The sequence below is a fragment of the Vigna angularis genome, chromosome 7 (genome assembly GCF_016808095.1).
Source record: "Vigna angularis cultivar LongXiaoDou No.4 chromosome 7, ASM1680809v1, whole genome shotgun sequence".
NCBI classification, from domain to species: Eukaryota; Viridiplantae; Streptophyta; class Magnoliopsida; order Fabales; family Fabaceae; genus Vigna; species Vigna angularis.
This window is the reverse complement of record NC_068976.1, coordinates 26,525,171-26,546,939: the sequence shown is the minus strand read 5'-3', so window position 1 is coordinate 26,546,939 and position 21,769 is coordinate 26,525,171. Positions and strand designations below refer to the sequence as shown.

At 32.8% G+C, this 21,769-nt stretch overlaps 2 protein-coding genes across 2 annotated transcripts; one reads left to right on the top strand and one right to left on the bottom strand.

Moving 5' to 3' along the window:
- Positions 1 to 5,247: 5,247 nt before the first annotated feature.
- Positions 5,248 to 6,616, bottom strand: LOC108336333 (HMG-Y-related protein A). Its single transcript, XM_017572747.2, has 2 exons — positions 6,341 to 6,616; positions 5,248 to 5,990 (listed from the first exon to the last, which is right to left on the bottom strand). Exons 1-2 carry the CDS (start codon positions 6,389 to 6,391, stop codon positions 5,511 to 5,513), a joined length of 531 nt encoding a protein of 176 aa, XP_017428236.1. The 5' UTR covers positions 6,392 to 6,616; the 3' UTR covers positions 5,248 to 5,510.
- Positions 6,617 to 12,549: 5,933 nt separating this feature from the next.
- LOC108338655 (protein NUCLEOLAR COMPLEX ASSOCIATED 4) lies at positions 12,550 to 21,210 on the top strand. Its single transcript, XM_017575674.2, has 14 exons — positions 12,550 to 13,116; positions 13,201 to 13,274; positions 13,566 to 13,627; positions 13,771 to 13,822; positions 14,018 to 14,115; positions 14,285 to 14,361; positions 14,575 to 14,676; positions 17,157 to 17,215; positions 17,305 to 17,479; positions 17,720 to 17,893; positions 19,433 to 19,589; positions 20,541 to 20,598; positions 20,728 to 20,833; positions 20,964 to 21,210. The coding sequence occupies exons 1-14, from the start codon at positions 12,655 to 12,657 to the stop codon at positions 21,120 to 21,122; spliced, it is 1,815 nt and encodes a 604-aa protein (XP_017431163.1). The 5' UTR covers positions 12,550 to 12,654; the 3' UTR covers positions 21,123 to 21,210.
- Positions 21,211 to 21,769: the final 559 nt, after the last annotated feature.

The window sequence follows — 21,769 nt, the reverse complement described above, 5'->3', positions numbered from 1 at the left end:
GAATTGAAAGTAAATTTAAACGGTCCAAAAGAGAGAAAACGCACCTGGAAAAGCAATACCGCAGAGAGAGTTCGCGGGGAAGACGATGAACAGTGAGCGTAACTGCTCGCGGGTTCGCGTTTTAGTATTAATACTATTAGATGTCCGGTACTCTAGGGCCCCGACGTTTATAATACTATAGACGTCGGGGCCATCACTAATATGACGTCTTTGGGGATTTAATATTGATATTCGCAGGGGGTTTTAGACGTCTGTGGAAGGGGCTCGGACGTCTATAATATTATAGACGTCCGACCACCCCCCCACACCGGACGTCTAAGAGGCTGAACAAATGAACGCTTCAACTCCCCTGTCAGCCCCTTAAACGTCCGTGGTGGAGGGGGCCGGACGTCTATAATATTATAGACGTCTGGGCCCCCATATCAGACGTTTAGGGGCTGACAGGGTGGTTGAAGAATTAATTGTCTTCAGCCCCTTAAACGTCCATTGTGGGGGGGATGAACGTCTATAATATTATAGACGTCCGGCCCCCTCCCCAACGGACGTTTAAGGGGCTGACAGGGGAGTTGAAGAGGTGATTTTTCCAGCCTCTTAGACGTCCGGGCCCCTCCCACGGACGTCTATAATATTATAGACGTCCGTCCCCCCCCCCCCCCCCCCCCCACAACGGACATCTACAGTTTCACTTATTTACGAATATGCCACCGGTCAATTATTTATGTTGGTGCTTTTGTGGACGGACGTCTATGGGGGGACGTTAAAAGCCAATTTTGCACTAGTGAAATCATTAACGGCACAGCGTCTACGTGGACAATTAGTCAATAAGGTGTTCCTTTTTTACATATGTGGCTCGTCCATTATTCACGTTGTCACATCATTATCTTCAACTTCCCAACACAGAAACTCTAGCCACCATCGTCATCCACCATGCACCTCCATCGCACAGTGTTGGCAACGTGCCACAATGAAACACTTGCACTCACGAATCAAAAACCGAAATGTTATTCCTTAAATAAATCCCAAAATAAATCTTTAATCGTTACTTCATAAACAACTTAGAATCATAAACTAATGTGCAATTCCCATGTTTCCTTCTATTTCCCACATAATAAAAAAAACATAACCAAAATTTCATCCAAACAACCAAAAACAAAAAAAACATAGCACACATTCATTATCTATTTTCAAAACAAAATACCCTAAATGTAGTTCTAGTAAATTCAAGCTGCAAACCCAAATTGTAGAAAGAAAGCGAAAATAAAAGGCATGAATTGAAGACAAATTATTTTTCATTTATATTTTTATTACATAATAATTTACGTATATTTATATTGTGTCCGATTATATCTTTAATTCTTCATTTCCATTGTTATATTCAAAATAATACTAAAAATAAATAAATAAAATAAAATAAAAATCCAATATTAAATAAATTTATCTTATATTTTTACTATCTTTTACTTAATTAAAACAAGTGCATTTTTCACTTATTTTTCTTATTTTGTTTTGTTTTAGTTTTTTTTTTCTCAATTTTTCATGAGATTAGTATATCTCATGCTATAATGAAAAATAATACATAGATATTTCAAATTAGTGAAAGCACTGAACGATCTTAGAAAACGTTAAAAATTGACAAATACTAATAAAAATAATATTTATTATTTTTATTAATATGATGTTGAAAGTAATGTTGTTCCCTCTACCACCAAATATTTCATGCACCATCTCATATATAATTTGCTCTTGCTATAAAATGGATGTCAACATTCGTTTCGCCTTCAACGCTTTCAACGAATGTGACCACATCCGTTTAATAGATTTTTAAAAAATATTTTAATTATTATTTAAATAATAATACATAAATTAAATTAATGATAATTATTTTATTAAATAAATAATATTAATTTAAAAATATTAAGTAATAATTTTAAAAAAATTAAATAATATTTATATATTAATTTAAAATACAATAAATTAAAAAATTAAAAATTAAAAGAAAAAAAAACTTCAACGGATATCACCACATCCGTTTCAATAAATTCTTAAAAAATATTTTAATTATTATTTAAATAATAATACATAAATTAAATTAATAATAATTATTTTATTAAATTAAATTAATTTATAAATAATTATGTAATAATTTTTAAAAAATTAAATAATATTTATATATTAATTTAAAATAAAATAAATTAAAAAATTAAAAACTAAAAAAAAACCTTCAACAAACATCCGTTTTAATAGATTTATAAAAAATATTTTATTTATTATTTAAATAATAATACATAAATTAAATTAATAATAATTATTTTATTAAATAAAATAAAATTAATTTATAAATAATTAAGTAATAAATTTAAAAAATTAAATAATATTTATATATTAATTTAAAATATAATAAATTAAAAAACTAAAAATTAGAAGAAGAAAAACCTCAACGGATGTGGCACATCCGTTGAAGAATTTTTTTTTCAACGAATGTCGACATTCGTTTAAGAAAAGAGGTGGGGTGTAGGATATTTTAAAATATAAAAGATAGTTTTAAAATTTAAAAAAAATGTGGTGATGCAGGGAGTAATGTGGGGTGGTGTAAGGAGTAACCCTCATTAAATTGTAAGAGTAAAGATGGAATTTGACCTATATTTTAATACAAATTAAAATAAATAATATTTAAAAATAAATAAATTTTTATGTATTACTTGAAAAATATAAGTATACAATAAAATTATAGCTTAAATTATTAAGCCTCATAATTTTAATTTTAATTATTAATTACAATAAAATAACTTAAAATATAAAAATAGTTATTATTTTAATTTATTCAATTACGAATATTAGTTAATAAAAACTCAAAATATTTACTATGTTCCAACTGCCATAGGACCAAAATAGGCATCGTCACCCTTAATATGAACATTAGTTCCAGTACTATTTTTTAAAATTTTACCATTAAATTTTACTTAGATTTAATTACTTATATAATTAAGAATAAAACGTAGGTATAGATTTGATTACCCATTCTAATTATAAAAACTCATATTTCTCGTACTTGGTTTTCGATGGGTGTGAAATTGGTATAAGATCTTACACGCTAGTTTTGTGGGAACTTCTTAATATGATATCAGACTTATGGTTTGAGTTTTTTCTAATGAAATCTATCTGAGCATTCTGTTCCACTCGTTATCGGCCACCATCGGACCACCCATTAATTATACTTTCACGCTCAAGATGTCTATATCTAGGGTGTGTTGGAAGTCCCACATCGACTAGAGATAAAGTCAATTTATAATATATAAGTATATGCAAATTTCAACTTACAAGTCGATTTTATAGGGTTGAGTTTGAGTTATGTTTAAATTTCACTTCGTTATAGTCTATCCTAGCAAGATTTATATGGACATTATGTTGTGTTGGAAGTCTCACATTAACTAACAATAAGATCAAATTATAATATCTTCATCCAATCAGATAACAAATAATCTATAATTTTAATCCTATAATTATCTAATTTATTTTTCATTGAAAATAGCTATAATTAAGTGAGTAATTATATAGTTGGAAAGTAAAATAGTAAACTTTGGAGTATTCTATAAATACTTGTAATAAGTAGTTAGTCGTAGAACGTGATAACAACATATAATAAGCACTAGCTAGAAATAAGTAGTAAACGATGACGATAAAGTAGGAATGGACATTGTAATAGTACTAAATATAGTTAGTTATATGCTAATTAACTACTTTACCTTTTCTCTTAAAGAAAGATGCATGAGTATATATAAGTTGGATAATTTTTGTATTGATGTAATAACATTTTAATGATTACAAGTCAAAATTTATTATTCTTTTTAACTTTTCAACTATTTTATTTTAAGTTTTGTCTCACTAAATCATCTTCATCTCACTGAAAGTTTTACATTTGTTTTTGTTTTGTCACCGTTTGATGGGAGAAATTACAATATTTGGAATCATTTCAAGAAAACAATACTGATAATGAAGATAAAATTGATTTTGTTGGAGGATCAATCAAAGAACTATTGAAATGTTTTGTAGATGGCAATGCTTCATATATTTTAAAAGATTTGAAATCTTGATTTTCATGACATAACTTAACTTCAATGTTACATTTAAAACATAATTTTTTTGTCACGAAAGAAAGGAGAATCTTAGAATAAACAAATACTTTATTAAATTTTAGGATAAAAATTGATAATCACTTAATTTATCAATTAAAATATTTTATAATCAATCAAAATTACTAAATTTTATTAAAAAATTGTTATTTTTCTTCATTTTTTATTATTTTTTTCAATCTAAATAATATAATTTTGATCTTTCTCCCCATAAATTCCTCTTCAAAAACAAACACAACTTCAATAAATTAAATACAAATATGATAACTTCGAGAAAAATATGATAAATTTGTTAAATGCATAAATTTGAGTAAACATGTCTTCATGAGTAATTTGGTTTCATTACCAAACACGTTATTTAAAATCATTAAGAGGGACTTGACTTTTCAAATGTTACCAATACATTTTAATTATAAGTAATTATCCAATAAATTAGTAAAGCTATAGAAAAGTGGCATTAGTTCTCTTTTAAGTAAATAGGTAAACGATACTTATCGATCACACATATCATCTAATAAATCATTTTTGTTTAAAACTCCCAAATAATTTTTTTCTGGGATTGAAGATTATTACAATTGAACAAACATACTGGACATCAAATACATGGATGACACATAACATATGGTCTCATAATTCAATAATCAGGAGACAGTAATTTATACAACATCGCGAGGTTAAACGACGTCACATCCAAGATGCTAGACACAAACCAATGAAGGAGATTCCAAAGCTTCAATGTCCATAAGATTTCATGACCCCAAGTTTTAATCCCAAAACGTGACTAAGCAGATAATTACATTGCTGACATTACCAATTTATGTCACCCTCACAGTTAAGATGATGGAAAGATAATACAGGCACTAGGCTTGCCGGTCAAACCAGACCGTCTTATTTCCCCCTTCAAGGAAACAACAACGACTTCACACCACGCTGGAGATGTCTTATCCACAGAAACATGGGAAAACAGATTGTGTCGTACGAGGTTCCTCCATAGGTTCATGTCCATATATCAAACACGGTCAAATTTATTACATCATCACTACCAGACTCTCCTTTTTCAGTCTCTAGGGTCCTGCTACGTTGTCCGATTCCCTTTAAATGTATTATGGCACGGATCTACCCAGATAAATAACCACATTAATTCTCAAACAGCAACCTTTTTTCTACATCATGGGTTCACAAGTTAGAACGCCAGAATTAGCACAAGATACTGTTCTCTTTCGATGATCGGGAGGGAAGACAAACACGAAAGCCTCTTAGTAAGTCAGCTACCACTACATAATTTTACAACGAAATTACATCAACACAGAATCTAAACTCACACCGACCACTTATAAAGAGTAGGAACACTACATTCGGCACCCAAATAAAGAAACAAATCTATGACTCAACGCTCACTTCTGTCAACTGAGGCTTCACCTTTGGAGGCCTACCCCTGGGCCTTCCGCTGGATACGGCGGCCGGATACGCCGCCGTCGGAGACCGAGGAATCTTCTTTGGCCTCCCCCTTGGCCTGCCACTTCCAGGGGTGGGCTTTGGCTTTGGAGACTTCGGAGGCGCGTTTGGGTCCTTTGGGGGACGACCCCTTGGTCGCGGAGGGGAGACGACGGTGCCTGGTGGCACAGGGGCCTTTGGCTTTGGTGGTCTTCCACGGCCCCTCTTTGGTGGGGCACTTGGGTCAGCTTTCATGTAGTTGTTCTTATTGAACACAAGCTCTCCACTCTCTTTCATCTTGTTCAGTTCATTACCCAAAACGGTTGAGTCTGTCAACTCACCATAGATCGCTTCTATGTACTTTGATATTGCTGATTTGCTGGATCCACTTGGTTCACTCAGAGCTTCAATCGCTTTCAGTATCAGCTACATCAACACCACCCAAAGTTAACAAAATAGAAGTTTCTCAAAAAACGAAGTCTCTATCGGAAAATCACGACTCGCGCGTCCTGAGTTTGCACGAATACAAAACAATCATAACAGGCCAAATAAATTAAAACCATTTTTTTCTTTCCCGGTTTCTTAAGTTCCTCGAAAATCTCAACAAGTGCTAAAAATCGAGCAGGGTGGGCAAAACAAGAAACCCAAGTTGGTGAAAATGTATAGATCAGTTAGATCAGTGAGAAATCTACAGCTTTGGTAGGAAATATGTTCGAAATTTTCATTATGGAAAGAAAAAACTCAAAATTAGAAGCTGGATTTTGGTGTAAAATTACCTCGGGGTATGGAGGAAGTGACTGAGGTTTATTAACCTCTTCAGTGGCCATCGAAGTTGCAGGCTGTGAAGACGCTGAAAAGCTTGCACAGTACCCTCAACGAACCCCACCAAAAATCTGGAAACTTTAATAGAGGAAGGTTAAAAAAATTTAAGGAAAGTGAAGAGTATGATACGGATGACTCTAGCAAGGATCTGAGGATTGAATTTAAAGGAGCATAAATAAATTAAAAATTGGAAAGAAATTTAATTAAAAAGATAAAGAAAAAAATTTCATCCCTCTGTTACAACTATCCTTTGTTCATCTTTTCGTGAAAATGGACGGCTAGGAATAAACAAAGGATGGCTATCCGACGGCTTAAGATATATTTGCGGAAGGTCACTCGGATCGATGACGTGGCAGAATGTGCTTGTTCGCAGAAATATTTGAAGGTACCTCTTGTCTTTTGGTTCGTTCTTCTTTCGGAAGAGGTCTTCTAGGAAGACTATCCCAATTTTTAACTCCTTTTCATTTTTTATTTAAATTTTAGGATAATTGACAATTGAAAGTCTACAGAATCTTTTGTGTGGTTTGTAATAATATTTATTATTTTAATTTAATATTTTACATTCGTCATAAAAATAAATAGACATACATATTAATTTTTAACTTTTATTAAGTTTTCTGTTAATAAATTTGGATATATTTAGTTAAGTATCTAATAATTAGTTGTGATTTATTGAATATTTTAAAAAATTATAGTTTTCAATTAAATTTGCTTATTCTTTTAGTTGAATTATGTGATTGTTATCATGTTTTTGTTAATACATGTTATTTAATAATTTTGTAGTTTATCATTTTATTATTGTGACAAATTTTATCATTAATTTCTATAATTATATTTTTTTTCCACAAATTAATTTCACTAAATCTCCAATCACTTTTTCATCGACAGAAAATTAGTAAATAAATTTTTATAAAGGTTAGGAGTTTCAATAAAATTGTCAAATGAATCAATTACAAGATAAATTTCGCATAATAATGCAATTTTTTTAACATTCAAACCCTTTAAAAAAATATTGTTGCATTTCCCATTTTGCATCATGAAAAACTTTGTTAAAGAATTGAATATGAACTCTGAGTTTTGTAAGGGTAGAGCATGAAGGTGAAGATTGAACTGGAAAGTTGATTCACAAGGGAAAGCATATAAAACTTCAACATGTTTTTTTAGATGAGAGGAAGAAGTTGGATAAGAGTGTTATCCTTTGCGTTGAGGTGTACTGAGGAAGAACAATTTACAATAATTGAATATAAGATTCTTTCCCACGAAGTTATATATTTTATTATTATTATTATTATTATTATTATTGTTATTAATTATTATTATTATTATTATTAATGATACTAACAGAAAAAATATATACCTGCAACTAAAACCGAATACATAGCTTGTGGAATCCAATAGGAGATATTGTAATTGAATACCCTTTATTTGGAATTGAATAAAGTTTCTCCATTCTTAGTTGGAACCGAATACACCTGGTTGTGAAGCAAAATACATTTTCCTTTTCTTGTGTGTCATGTATTGGAATCGATTACATTCGAGAGATATTTTGACATTTTCTCTTAAATCCATGCAAATTCGAGTTTTGTGGTAGGATAAAGAAATCTTATGCATTCCTCAAATATGGTTCTCACTCGCTTTTACATTACCAAAACGAACACATGTTCATTCACAAATGTGTCTTTTCCAATACGCATAAACAGTACCATTCACCCAAACGAACACAATGTTACTCAACGAGTCAGCTTAGTGCCCAATGGTGATTTTCTGGTTGTTCGGGGTGGTCATTGGCAATATAACCGTACAAGTGAGCCTTTTTTTTCATGTTTGTAGCCCTAATGTGATTTTAGAGCCTTTGAAGTTAATAATTGTCTAAAATTCATTCTTTCTTGTTTAATCATGCTTCCTTGAGTTCCAGTTTGTTTTCCTCCATCAGTATTGCTTCCTTGACTGTTTGATTTTTTTCACTAGCACGAGGTTTGTCAGCCATGTGGTGTACTTAATTTCTTTGATAAATCTAGCTTAGATCATTGTCTTCTCTTTTGCTTTAGTGACTTTTCTTTTTTTCTTTCCCTAACCTTTTTTTTCTTTGTGCCACAGACCAAGTGACCCTACAGATCGATAATTTATGAGACATGACACCTAGATGTATTCTGAGTATATCTGATGACGTCTACGCAATCAGATCCTTGTTTCTTTCCAACACCTTGGTTATGAGATAACATTATTCTTTGGTTAACCCACTACCAACCTTAGTGCATAGGTCGAGGCATCTTAGCCTTCACTTAACTGTTTCTTCTTTCGGTTCAAACCGATCGACAATATTCAATCGGTGGTCCAAATCTTTTCTTATTCTGAGGAAGGTTGAAGGGGTTGACTTTCAATCATGTTGTATGCCCTTGTCATTTTCCTTATCCACATGTATAATCACTTTGTCCTCTCTACCCGAGGGGAATTTCATGGTTAGGTGTGGGTGGAGACGATCATTCTTAAAGAATTCAAGCACGATCGTCATAACAACACATTTGCCTCCACCAACCAATATTGCACTCTGATAACTCTGTTATTTTATTCTTCGTCTACAATCCTTGTACGAAGGTCTATATAGCATCTCTTGTCGACTCTCTCTCTTGAAAAGAAGAAATATGTGGTACAATAAACTCCTCAAAGATGTCCAACGTGAAGAAAGTTTTCTTATACAAGATGTTGATTGAGCTTTCTTGGTTAATGTGGGTCTTTTCACACATAAATTGGCTAATTCAACCAATATGACCATGGGGTTGCCCTAGTTAGAATCAAGAGCTTTAAAATCGAAGTCCTTAAAGGTTAAAGTTGGCATGCTTCTTCAGGGTCTTTGCACCATGTTGATTGCAACACTCGAATGTGTTGCTTCTGAGTTGAAGAAGTGTGACCACCTTGACAAACCACCATGTATTGTGTGGTTCGTGCCTCTTAAGGGATTATTTTGGCTTCTTCATATTATTGCATCTTGGACGTGGTCGTTTTTGTGGTCTCTTATATCTTTGCTCTCTTCGCGACTCCTATCGAGTACGTTGGGAGCTTCACCTTGCACCTATGAACTTCTTTAAGTGCCTGACTTGGATAAGCTCTTCATTATTATCTTTCAACATGGTACATTCCTACATGTTGTGCCCCAGGTTGCGATGGTATCGACAATGCTTACTCTCATCAATGTTCGAAAAAGTTCTGACTTTTTCGGGTGGTGGTAAGAATTTAACACTTAGCACTTTGTCTAAAACACACGATGAAGTGGTGTTGACAGGGTGTAATCGATGAAATAGGGACCTCTCACCTAGTCTTATGAAGAAGAAACATGAAGAATAGCACAAAGAGCTACAAGCTCTACATGAGGAAAACACATCAATAAGACAACATATGAATAACAAAGGTATCACACCCAACCCAACCCAGGCCAACTAAGCAACCCTGTGTAGAATAATAGCAGATGGTCCATGGAGGGAGTGACAAGGCCAATAGAAACTATAAATCGTCTGCGATGACCACCATGGATATGATAAGATCGCACCCCTTCACCATAGGGGTTATGCTCCACTGCCAAACCATTGGAAGATGTCGACGTTTGACAAGTATGATGGGTCATTAAACCCATACGAGCATATTAGTGTGTTTGTAACATAAATGACATTGTACACATCTAACAATGTCATCTAGTGTAAGGTGATCCCAAACAATTACTTTTAATCCTATTTATCATATAATAATTCAATAAATAATTGAAATATTTATCTTTCTCAATAACTAGTAGTCTTGGAGTATCGACTATTATACTTGATTCTGACCGGCAACAATACTTAACTCCATTCAATATAATTTCATTTCTTTTTATTTGATGTGACATGTACATGTAGGTATATTTGTTGATTTAACTGAAAAAATATATATTATCACAAATTCTATAATAAATATATTATATATATATATATATATATATATATATATATAATCTTCCTGATCAAAAAGAAATAAAACATGTAGTAGGATGATTTTTTTCTCTTCATATTTCAATACATCTATAAACAAGTTAATAACGAACAAATTATAGTAAAAAATATAATTTAATTTTAATAATTTAAATATTATTTTCATGTAAAAATTATTTAAAAGCTAACTAAGTTACTTTTACCTCTTCCTAAATATTATAATATTAACGCCTAAGAGGTTGTTATTGATTATCTTCATTTGTACGCATCAATTTTTCTACCCAATTTTTCTCATATGTTTTGTTACAGTTTACATATAATTAATAAACATATTAAAAAAAAGTGTAATTTATTCTAATACTTTCAATATTATTAAAATATTAGTTTAGTTTCAAAAAACAGTTAAAAAGGTAAATTATATTCTTTGAAAGTTTTCTGAAGTTGATACGTGAGAAAGCTTATTTATTTTTATTAGGTTTAATTGTTAGGATTAATTATTAGGATGGTTCATAAGTAGCGTGTCTATTTGGTTCTCATTTTAAAAAAAAGTATCAATTTTATCTATAGTTAGTTTTTAATGTGCATCAATCAAATTCATTTCCTTATTTTTCTTTTGTGGTGATGTGGCAAAAGAGTGTAGTGATGTGACAAAAGACATTTGCAATATATGATCCATTAGGGCTTTCTAATGTGAAAATGGGGGATTACGCTTTAAAAAAATTTATTAAGTTCGAAAAGGACCTCTTCCACTACCACTTCGGCGTCAAAGCATAACTGGAGCTCAAGGACTAAAATATTGGCCAACAATTTCGAGCACCAAACACCATTACAAGAACCCAAAATAACGTTGCAATGTCACAATTGCCACTATCCTCACCTATTTCCAATATTGTTGATGTTGTATGTGACTTGAGGCACCGCTACATTGACAAGACCATTCCCTTTCTTCTTTTTCTTCCTTCCGAGCTAGCACTAGTAGATTGAGTGTTATTAAAGTCACCCGCACAATCCCTTTTGCAGTCACATGCACATAGTTAAATCCAACCCTTTCTTTTTCTTTTCAAACCCAATAAATAACATAACTTTTAACAAATAAAAAGACAAACTTTTCTCCTCAGAATTCAATTTGGACCAAGATAGGTGCAAGGGACTACAACAAGATCCTTGAGATTTATGATTTTTATGGCTATTTTGCTTTCTTGAATTTTACATTGACACAATGAAGATAAGTTTTAATTGTATTGAATGAGAAATAGTCTTGAAAATTTTGAACTTAATGCATGTTCTCTTTTGTAGAGAAAATATGAGAAGAATGAGATTCTCCAAGGAATTGATAAAATATGTGGGTGAAAGGGAGAAACAAATATAGAATAAATGTGTGCAAAGATAAAGAAGATGATAATTTAAATTTGATGTTATTGTGTTGCCTTTTTCCTTTTTTTATTATCATTATACAATTAACACTACCAATGAAAAATTAACTGAATAAACTTGATTAATACATATTAAATTAACTGCTGTGAATAAAGTTGATACTTTTTAAAAGGGAGACCAAGACATAATTTTTGAGAATGGAATCACCAAGTAAACTTTTTTATTACTTGTCAATATAATACAATCTAAATAAGTTTTATGTTCCAATATATTCCCTTATTTCCTTTCGTGTGTTTAATAAATTATTTTCAAATTGTGTATCTAATAGACTATAAAATTTTAGTTTAAGTTCATAAAAAGATTTATTTGTATTTTAATTCTAATATTATATTATTTTTTAACTAGGTTTTAAGATTTCTTTTTTAATTTCTCTTTTCATCTGTTAACTTATATATATTTTTTTGGCAACTGACATGTTTTTTTTTATCTTATATGTGTATTATAGATACATGTAACAAAAATAAGTTAATTTATTAACAATATAAATTACGTGATATATGTTTTAACTTAATTGATATATAAACAGTAAAAATTAAAAAGGAATTAAAATAAAATCATTTATTCTATTGTATATCTAATTTTAGAAAAAAATTATTGGGTACGTAAATATCAATTATACATTATTGAAGTCTATATTTTTTTTATTTATTGATTGGTTTGTATATATCTATTGATGATTAATTTTTTCACATTTACTTGTTCATAGACCTACTCCGTTGAAGTGAACCTGGTATTGGCCGAAAACAAAACCTAAAAAACACAAATTCAATTAAATTAAACTAACTAACTCCCTCTGTCTAAAACCCAAACCCTCAATAGTCAATAGTAGTAATACTAAACCTTGTGCTGCCGCGCTTCCTCTTCTGCGCCGAACCATGGCGTGCGTGGATCCTCCAAGGAAGAAGAAGAAAGGAAGATACGGCGTCGCAGAATTGAAAACCCTAGGCAACCAGCTTCTCTCCTCCGCCTCGCACATCAACAACCTCCCTCTTCTTCTCACATTCCTTTCCCCTTCTTCTCCTCCTCACCATGTCCTCGAATCCCTACTCTCTCTCCACTCTTTCTTCCTCCCTCTTCTACCAAAGCTCCCTTCCTCCTCCGCCGTCGCTACCTCCGCGGCTGCTCCCTCCGCTGCTGACCAGTCCGAGTTCATCTACCTCACCTGGCTCCGCTCAAAATTCGATGAGTTCCTCAAGTCACTCCTCGACATTCTTGCCTCGCCACAGTCCGACGAGACGCTCAAAGAACTCGTGCTGGACACGCTCATGGAGTTCGTGAAGGTGGCCAATGGCGGCGTCTTCCACTCTGCTTTGTACCACAAGCTTCTCCTTAGCATTGTACGTCATGCCAATTTTGTTGATAAATGTTGTTGCTGTTGTTGTTTCGATCTGATTTTGTTGGTTTTGGACTGGTGCTATTAGGTTCGCTCCACTAGTCCGGCTACGTTTGTTGTGGATCTTCTGGAGTCGAAGTATTTCAGATATATTGATGTCCGGTATGGTTGTTATGCTCACATTGTTTTTCTACACCAACTATTCGTTCATTTCACGTTTTTTAGCATGGTTCTTTTATATTATTATGATTTATGGAATATATTGTTTCGCTCTTAGCCCCTGTTATGGAAGGCTGAATTTATGTAGTTTGTGTGATGGGGATGAATTTGTTAGTCCTTAATTCATTGACACGATTTTCTTGTTGATTTTTACCTGAGCGAGTGTTTAGTGAATAATTGTTGTTGGTTATGGAGTTTTGTTTGTTTGCTGAATTATAAAGTTACTTGGTGCAGCTATTTTACATTTATAAGTCTGAAAAAGCTCGCTAGTACTTTGGAAGGCAAAGATGAATCAGGTGCTTTTCTAGCCTTTCTTTTGTCTTAGTCGTCTAGGTTTTAATGTGTGAAATTGCAAACAGGAGACTTGTGTATTATATTTTCGATTTCCCACCATTTGAATTTTAGTTCATTGGATAATTTGTTTGCTTATCCCTGTCAGATGACAAAATTGCAAGTGCAGATGGCAACAATGAAAGTCAATTGAGCTCAAAGTTAGTAAGACCTATGACAGTTGCTTTGAAGCTACTTCCATGGTTTTCTTTTTTCCTTGGTTGTAAACCATGCTTACAACATGCTATAGCATATAGGCAATGTATTTAGTTTTGCAACTCAGTGCTATATAGGAGATGAATACTTTACTTTAAAAAACTTGTTCTTATGATAAGTTGAAAATGGACTATTTTCAGAATGGAATGTTTCATCCGCAATATGTACTATACTATATCGCACGTTCCCCCTCTCCAAAGCAATAATACATCTGATTTGGAAATGTGGAGCAGCTCAGGTGAGTTCTCATTTACTTTCTGGACATTTTTTTAAAAAGCTATGTATCACAATATTTAGTGCCTCCATGCCCCTTCTCCTTTAGTACTCTGAAGTTAATGCTATTTCCTTTTCGATTAAGGAACTATAAAAGTGTACCTGTATTTTTCATTTGGGTTTTTTGTCCATAGAAAGTGACCAAAAGCAGCATTCTGGAGATGCGAGTGTTGATGATAAGCTGCTGAAGTCCAAGAAGCCTAACAAAAATGTAAGTTATTATTCCATACTCTTTGCCAAGTTAAATGTTACTCCCCATTCTATTTCCTTTTTCATTATTGAGCATCACGTATCCTCCGATTTCCTAGTAGTTTTGTTATTTTTATTTTTATGATTTTATATATTGTAGAACCTTCTCATTTAAGCACTCGTCATTGTTTGTCTACTGTTTTTTACTGTCTATTTTCATGTTTCACGTATATAGGTATTGTCAGCAGAAAAAATTACCAAGAAGATGAAGTTAAAATTTACAAAAGCTTGGATTGCATATCTTAGATTGCCACTTCCACTTGATGTTTACAAAGAGGTAATGTAAAAGTAATGATTTTGAAATTTGAATATAGCTGCTGAAACATGGTATAAATTCCATATTTAAGATATCTCAAGGTTGTCATGAGATTCAATGTAGGGGAAGAAGTGGAAAGAAACACAAATGTTGGGATTGTGACATGGATTGTGTGATCCTATTAGAAGTATGAAACATGTGTGTCTGAAAAACTTTCTTTAAATCACAACCAGTACTTAAGCATTCAAATAATGATTGTTGTTCTCACCTTCCTATGGTTTCATTGTTTAGATATGTAACAAGAGTTCAAAAAGGACAACTGTTAGAAGGGGAAATTGGATTGATAAGGGGCATTCTACGAATTTGATAGTTTGTGCCAGTGAAAGGGGAAATCCTCGGAGAGAACTCTAATTTTCATCTTTTGTTCCATTCTCCAATAATTTTCTGGGGACATGAGAAGTGTGGATCTCTTGATTTCGCATGTTTACCTGATAATCTTGCAATGAGGACCAAAATGGGTTTAAAGTCGTTGGCTCCTATGTTCCTACACTTAACATTAAAGTTTTAACAACAATGAACATAAGATTTATAAATACAATGGTGTGGTAACGCTTTTACTTATATGCCATCCCTTGGAAATTCTGGTTTCCCTTCCATTTAAATACTGGGACCTTAATTTATTGATAGGCATGATGGTAAAATTCTTTAAGCAATAGAGGTTTAGTTCAGGATACTTTTTGTTAAGATAGTTTTGGCTAGTACTGTCAAAACGGGCCACCTGGTTCGACCCACCACGGATTGATCACTTAGCGAGCCAATCCGACTCACTTATTAGGAAGTTGAAAAAATTTGAATCTGGTCTGGCCCGGTCCACCATGGGTTGGTGGGTTAAACGGATTGGTTTACTGACTCACTTAATTACAAGTTTTTTTTTCAATTCCAGAAAAATAAATAAAAATCTAATTCAATTCTAAATAAATTTCAGTCTAAAATGATAATAAACTTCAGAGACAATTCAAAATAAAAAAAATATAATCAATCCAAAATCATCTTAAACTTCAAATATATTCCAAAACAAACACAAAAAGCAAAGTTATGAGAGTTGGTGAGCCAACCGGTCATGGGTTTACCCTGGGTGAGTTGGGTTTTTAATGAACCGGGCTCAAAATTTGCTCGTATAAAAATTTAAATTATTTTTCCAACTCAACCCAGTCCAAACCTGTGGTGGGTCGGGTTGACTTATGAATTCAAACCTATTTTGACAACACTAGTTTTTGTATGTACTCTGTTTCCTTATTCCTAATACTCTCCAATTTTAGTACAGTGGTCATGATTCTGAATCACTGCTAGCTAAATGTCTGATAGATACACATTAGTTGGGCAGTTACAACATTTTCGGTTAGTTGATCAAATAAATGATGCGTGTTGCCTATAAACAAGGAAGGTTAAGACAGAGGACATCTTGTCATTTGTGAGGAAATTATGGCATCTCTAGTAATGATACCAACTTTCTATCAATGTCCCAGTCATCAGTTCATACATTAACAGATTAATTCAGTTTGTGGCATTAATTTTTTCATTCAGAACCTTTATTAATCTACGGATCATATATATTCTTGTGGTTACAAACACCTCGGTTGTGATAAGATTCTTAAATCAGCTATTGAAAAAGATTCTTAAATCAGCTATTGAAAAATATTCTTAAATCAGCTATTGTCTTAGGTAATGTTAAATGAGCTACCCAATTAAATTGTAACCATGGGTTGGGTTGATAATAGCTTGTCTTTGTTATCCCAATACGTTCTTCAAGTTCATTGAAGGTCTACTTCAGTACTTCATATATACGATGGGCACTAGGAGCATATAGAATATTGTTATTTGCGACTTATCTTGATTATTTGAGGTTAAGATGTCCAAAATATGCTTGGAATACGGTTTATACTCCTTATAAGACTCTTCTTTGAGCTAGCATTTGAGGTAGGCCCAGCCCTTTCGTATGTGGTGTCATAGCCTGTGTAGTTTTCATAGTTTGTTGCTCGTTGCGAATGTTTAGTCTTGGGCATGAGGCGGTTGTATTGAGATGTCTCACATTGACCAAGAATGTGACTAGAATACTCTTATCAGACTTGTGTAATCCTCCTCTTTTGAGTTAGCGTTTGGAAGTGAGTTGGGACCAGTCCATTTCTAATATGGTACTAAGGCCTATCCAGATATGATATTGGGCCAACTGCAAATGTCCAATCATACAAATTTCATGCTATAGATGTTTAGTCTTGAGTATGATAGGAATGTATTAGATATTGATTTTATTCATTATTATTGTATTTCTTCTTCATTGTAACTAGGAATACTTATGTGTGTACCCCACATACGAAATTCATTATATTCCTTTTTGACTTCTCCCACCCCAACGTGGTACTATAGCAGTACTCTCTTCCGTTACTTTATTTTGTCTCTAACCCTTTCAATAGCATTAACATGTGCATAACTTTTATTTCCAGGTTCTCGTTAATCTTCACCAGGCTGTTATTCCTCATCTATCTAATCCCATCATCTTATGGTAAGCATCTATTGCTCTACTAGCTTTAGCAATTTATTATGATAACAAGAAGTTGAATCTGGCATCATGTTACTTTTTATTGTGTGCAGTGATTTCTTAACAAGGTCATATGATGTTGGTGGTGTAGTCAGTGTCATGGCTCTTAGCAGCCTTTTTGTCCTAATGACCCAGTATGGCTTGGAATATCCAAATTTCTATGAAAAACTATATGCCCTCTTAGTTCCATCCACCTTCATGGCAAAACATCGAGCAAGGTTTTTACAGGTAATTTTTTGTTAATTATTATTTTTACTTATGACAGGTAAAAATAGACAAAGTAGAATTTTGAATAAAAAAATGCTTTCTGTTCAGAAGTATGAAGGAGATATTAAAGTTCTATGATGGAAATTAAGTGAGTTGGCAAGCGTAATTTGTAGAGATTAAGTGAATGATTATAAAGGTTTTGTCCGATGCAAATCATATGCATGAGCTGCTTGCTAACAATATGCAACTTCCTAATTGCAGCTTCTTGATTCTTGCCTCAAGTCACCTCTTCTTCCAGCTTACCTGGCTGCTTCCTTTGCAAAGAAACTGAGTAGGTTGTTGCTTTCAGTTCCTCCTTCAGGGGCATTAGTTATTACGGCTCTGATTCACAATATTTTGCGTAGACATCCTTCAGTCAACTGTTTGGTGCACCGGGTAAATACAGCTTCCTTTCATCTGAATTTGTTGTCTAATACTTTAAATTTTGGTTTCTTGATTGCATCTTCAGTGTAAGAGACCAGGTTGATAAAAACAAATTAATCATTGAACAGCTGGAGACACTTATTTAAGACTTGATGGTTCTTAACACTAAATTAAAATAAAACATAATTATAGTTTCCTAACATTTAAAGTACAAATTAAAGGCCAAATCAAATATATCTTAATACTTAGGTTTATGCTTGATCAAAATACAGTGGTGTCCATTGACAATGACAAATTTAAATCTAGAATAAAAAAGAAGACCACAAATTACTATACTATAAAATTTAAAGAAAGGAAGATATAAAAAAATTGTCAATTAATGAGTGACTAAATTATGTTTTGTAAAATAAAAATTAGTAATAATTGGTAAAATAATTCATTCCTATGTGTTATCCTTTTTAAATGTTTTTTTTATTTATCTTTAAAATGATTTTTGTTAAAAAAAAAAAGCATTTAGTTTAAAGAATACTAATTCAAACCGGCTTTGGACCAGTTTTCATTAGTTGAGTAGAATAAGTTTTTCGGTCTAACTGAACTTGTTCCTAGTTGAACCAGTCTGTTCAGTTTTAGAAACAGTAGTTGAAGAAGTTTTTGAGGATCACATGAAAATACTAGGGCGCTAGGGAAAAGGAGTAGAGCAGTGATACTGAAATCGAAGTCTGTTGGGCTCATTATATGACCGCTTCTTCATTTGAAAGACAGTATATGACTATATGTCACGTTCTGGACTGACTTTTCCGTTTGTTTCAAGTTATTATTGCATTCAATGAGGTTGTTCAACTGCTGTCTTATGTTAGCTTTGTGGATTGGATTGTAGCTTAACCATGCAATGGGTGAGATGTGGAAAAGAAAAATGTTAGCTGTGGCCTATAACTTATGATCATTTGAAATTAATTTTGGCTTGGCTTGGACAACCATATATTTTGATGAACTTTTTTTCTTCCAGATTGGTTGTATGTATAGTAGATGGTTGCCACTGTCTTTGTTTGCTCAATTCTTTTTCTTTTATGAGTAGCTTAGACACTGGATTCTTGGTTAAGAATGATCTGGCAAGGCTAGGTGATTGAATCTGGAGTTGGTCTTATATCGAACATTATAAGAGAAATGTAGAGGATTATGAAAGAAGAGAGACTTTATAAAAAATGGTACTGCCTGAGGGTGAAGCTATGAATGCTTTTGGGTTTTCTTTTACTTCCGCTGTCATAATTCGGCAATGGGTTTCCCTAGGGGATTGGACCTTTAAAATAGTCAGTAGCCAGTTTGCTTAATGTCATATTTAGAATGGAATTGCAAAGTGGAATTGTACATGTCAAGAAAGTAGTTGGAAACCTTAATTTCATTTTTTTATCACTTTCTTAGGGTGTGTTTATCATGTCAAATTTGAAAATCTCCTTCCTCTTGGAAGTTGGTAAGGATATGTCTGTTAATGTGTTGAAAAATATTTCTTTCTTTCTATTTTGATTTGATTTATAATTTCTGATATATGAGCAGGAAGATGGTGTTGACGAAGGGAAAAGTGACCATAGAACAGATGAAGAAACAACTGCCAACTCAGATAATGTTAAGACTAGTGCCATACCTTGCCAGAAACCAGGCGTTGACCATTTTAACAATACTGAAACAGATCCCAAGAAGTCAGCTGCTATGAGTAAGTATCTTTGATATTTATTTTCCAATCTAACTTCAGTCTATCCAAATCAGACCTTGCGAATGCTGGAAAACTGCGTGATTGTATACTAGAGAATAAAACACACGCACTATTCAAAAGCGCATAATGTTTCTTATTTGTATACTAGAGTAAACAGATTAAGCATGACATTATGAATCAAAGATTAAATTTTCTGCATCATTGGATTGATGATATATTCCGATTTCAAAATAGTCCCCCTTTCCTGGTTCCTATTATCGTGAGTGTACATAACTTTTATGGTTTGTTTAGTTAAAGGGGGATTTTAATTAGATATCCTGTTTGGTTTACAAGGAGTGGAGGGATGTTTTAAAAATTTTAATTTTGAATTACGAAACATAAATAGGGTTATTAGACAAAATATTTGAAAAATTTTAAATCTCATCCCCTTTCCTCCAAAGCCCCCAATATTAGAGGAGAACGACAATTGAAGAGATACTTTTCTCTCCTTTTGCCTCCCTTAAATTGAACCAAACAAGAAAAGTTGAAAAAAAACTCCTTTCCCCCTCCCCTCCCCTCCATTTCTCTCTATCTAAAAAGGTATGTCAGGTTTGAATTGTCAGCAGAGGATGATGTTTCTCACTTAAAAATTCTATTGCCATAATTTTATATTTGGTTTACCAGGAAAAATTCTGGGTTAGTCGGAACTTCATGACCTGTATAAATTTCTACATTTATATATTACTTTTATTAGTCTAAATTTATAAATTTTGACATACATAGTAGGTCTGACTTTTGAGCATCATGGGGGTGGATCAATTTCACTGGGCACATGATATTCTGCATTAAATCCCCTAGTTTAATAAGTATTTAAGGAAATGAAGTCAAGTAGTCAACTATTTTCTTGGTAAGAGTTACATGATATTTCCTGGTTTTCTATACTGGTTTTATTGATGAGATCTGATGGAGCAGGGAGTTCTCTTTGGGAAATTGACACTATTCTTCACCACTACTGTCCTCCAGTCTCAAGGTAAATGTTTTGAACTTATTTACTTTATTAATAATTTTTATTTTCCCTTTACCCCACTTTTATTTCAACTGTCGTATCTGGATCTTGACATACTAACCTTGAATGTTTGTACTTTACCTGTGCTCTTAGGTTTGCTTTGTCTCTTGGGAATGATTTGACAGTGAGGGCCAAAACAAGCGAAGTTAATGTCGGTGACTTTAGTGGTGGTTCATATGCAACAATCCTTGGAGCAGAGGTGATATAATAATTGCTCTATTTTCTCTTTGCTTCTCATGACGGGCTTATATTATTTGAGACTTGTAAGAGAAAGAAGAGAATGTGCCTATTGCTCATTGTCTTACATGTGTCACATTGCATGATTGCAGATAACGCGGAGGGTAAAGCAGGTTCCCTTAGCATTCTACAAAGCAACTCCTTCCTCTTTGTTTTCAGAGACTGATTTTGCTGGTTGGACTTTCAAAAGTGAAGAAACCCCCGAAATGATCAATGAAAATAATGAGCGAAGTACTAAAGATCTATTGTAACCTAAATTTTGTTCTGTGAAACGACATGATAGAGAATTTGCGATTCATTTTTGTCCATTTCATTAATATGCCTGCATGTTTTAGGAAATATGTGGCTCGTTTGTCCACTTCATTAATTTGCGATTCGAGGTAGTACAAAAGGGAGAGGAGGGACAGGGGAAATCTTCGGGTTCGCTTGTTATAATGAGTAAATTAATTTGAAGTGTTAGATAAAACAGTCGGAAGATAATTCTAGTCACATTTTTTGTACGGTAGCATAATATGTATTCACTCTATAGCACATCATTTGAATCATTTGTTGACGTTTGTGGATAACTTGTCAAGGTTGAGGCCAATTTTCACGTTGGAGTTCACGCTATTCTTGAAACGATGTTTCTAAATCTATGAAAAAGGTTACATTGCTATGTTATACTCCATAAATACGCTATACAAATACTTGAAAGCCACTGATATAACGTGCCAATTTTTTCGGGAAGTTAATTTACTCATTATAAGGTAGTTAAACACAGGTGTTAGGTTTACATTCTATAAATAAATTATGTGATGATTGTGTGTATTTTAACTTTACAAAATAAATAACTATGAATACATTCCAATTTTTTTTACCTATAGGTATGATATATATTGAAATAATGAAAATTGCATAA

Excerpts from the sequence above, each read along its gene's own strand:
- LOC108336333 (XM_017572747.2), bottom strand. The coding sequence starts at position 6,391 with ATGGCCACTGAAGAGGTTAATAAACCTCAGTCACTTCCTCCATACCCC. Across the intron at positions 5,991-6,340 it reads CACTTCCTCCATACCCCGAG|CTGATACTGAAAGCGATTGA; the intron begins GTAATTTTACAC and ends GTGTTGATGTAG.
- LOC108338655 (XM_017575674.2), top strand. The coding sequence starts at position 12,655 with ATGGCGTGCGTGGATCCTCCAAGGAAGAAGAAGAAAGGAAGATACGGC. Across the intron at positions 14,677-17,156 it reads CACTTGATGTTTACAAAGAG|GTTCTCGTTAATCTTCACCA; the intron begins GTAATGTAAAAG and ends TTTTATTTCCAG. Across the intron at positions 17,894-19,432 it reads TCAACTGTTTGGTGCACCGG|GAAGATGGTGTTGACGAAGG; the intron begins GTAAATACAGCT and ends ATATATGAGCAG.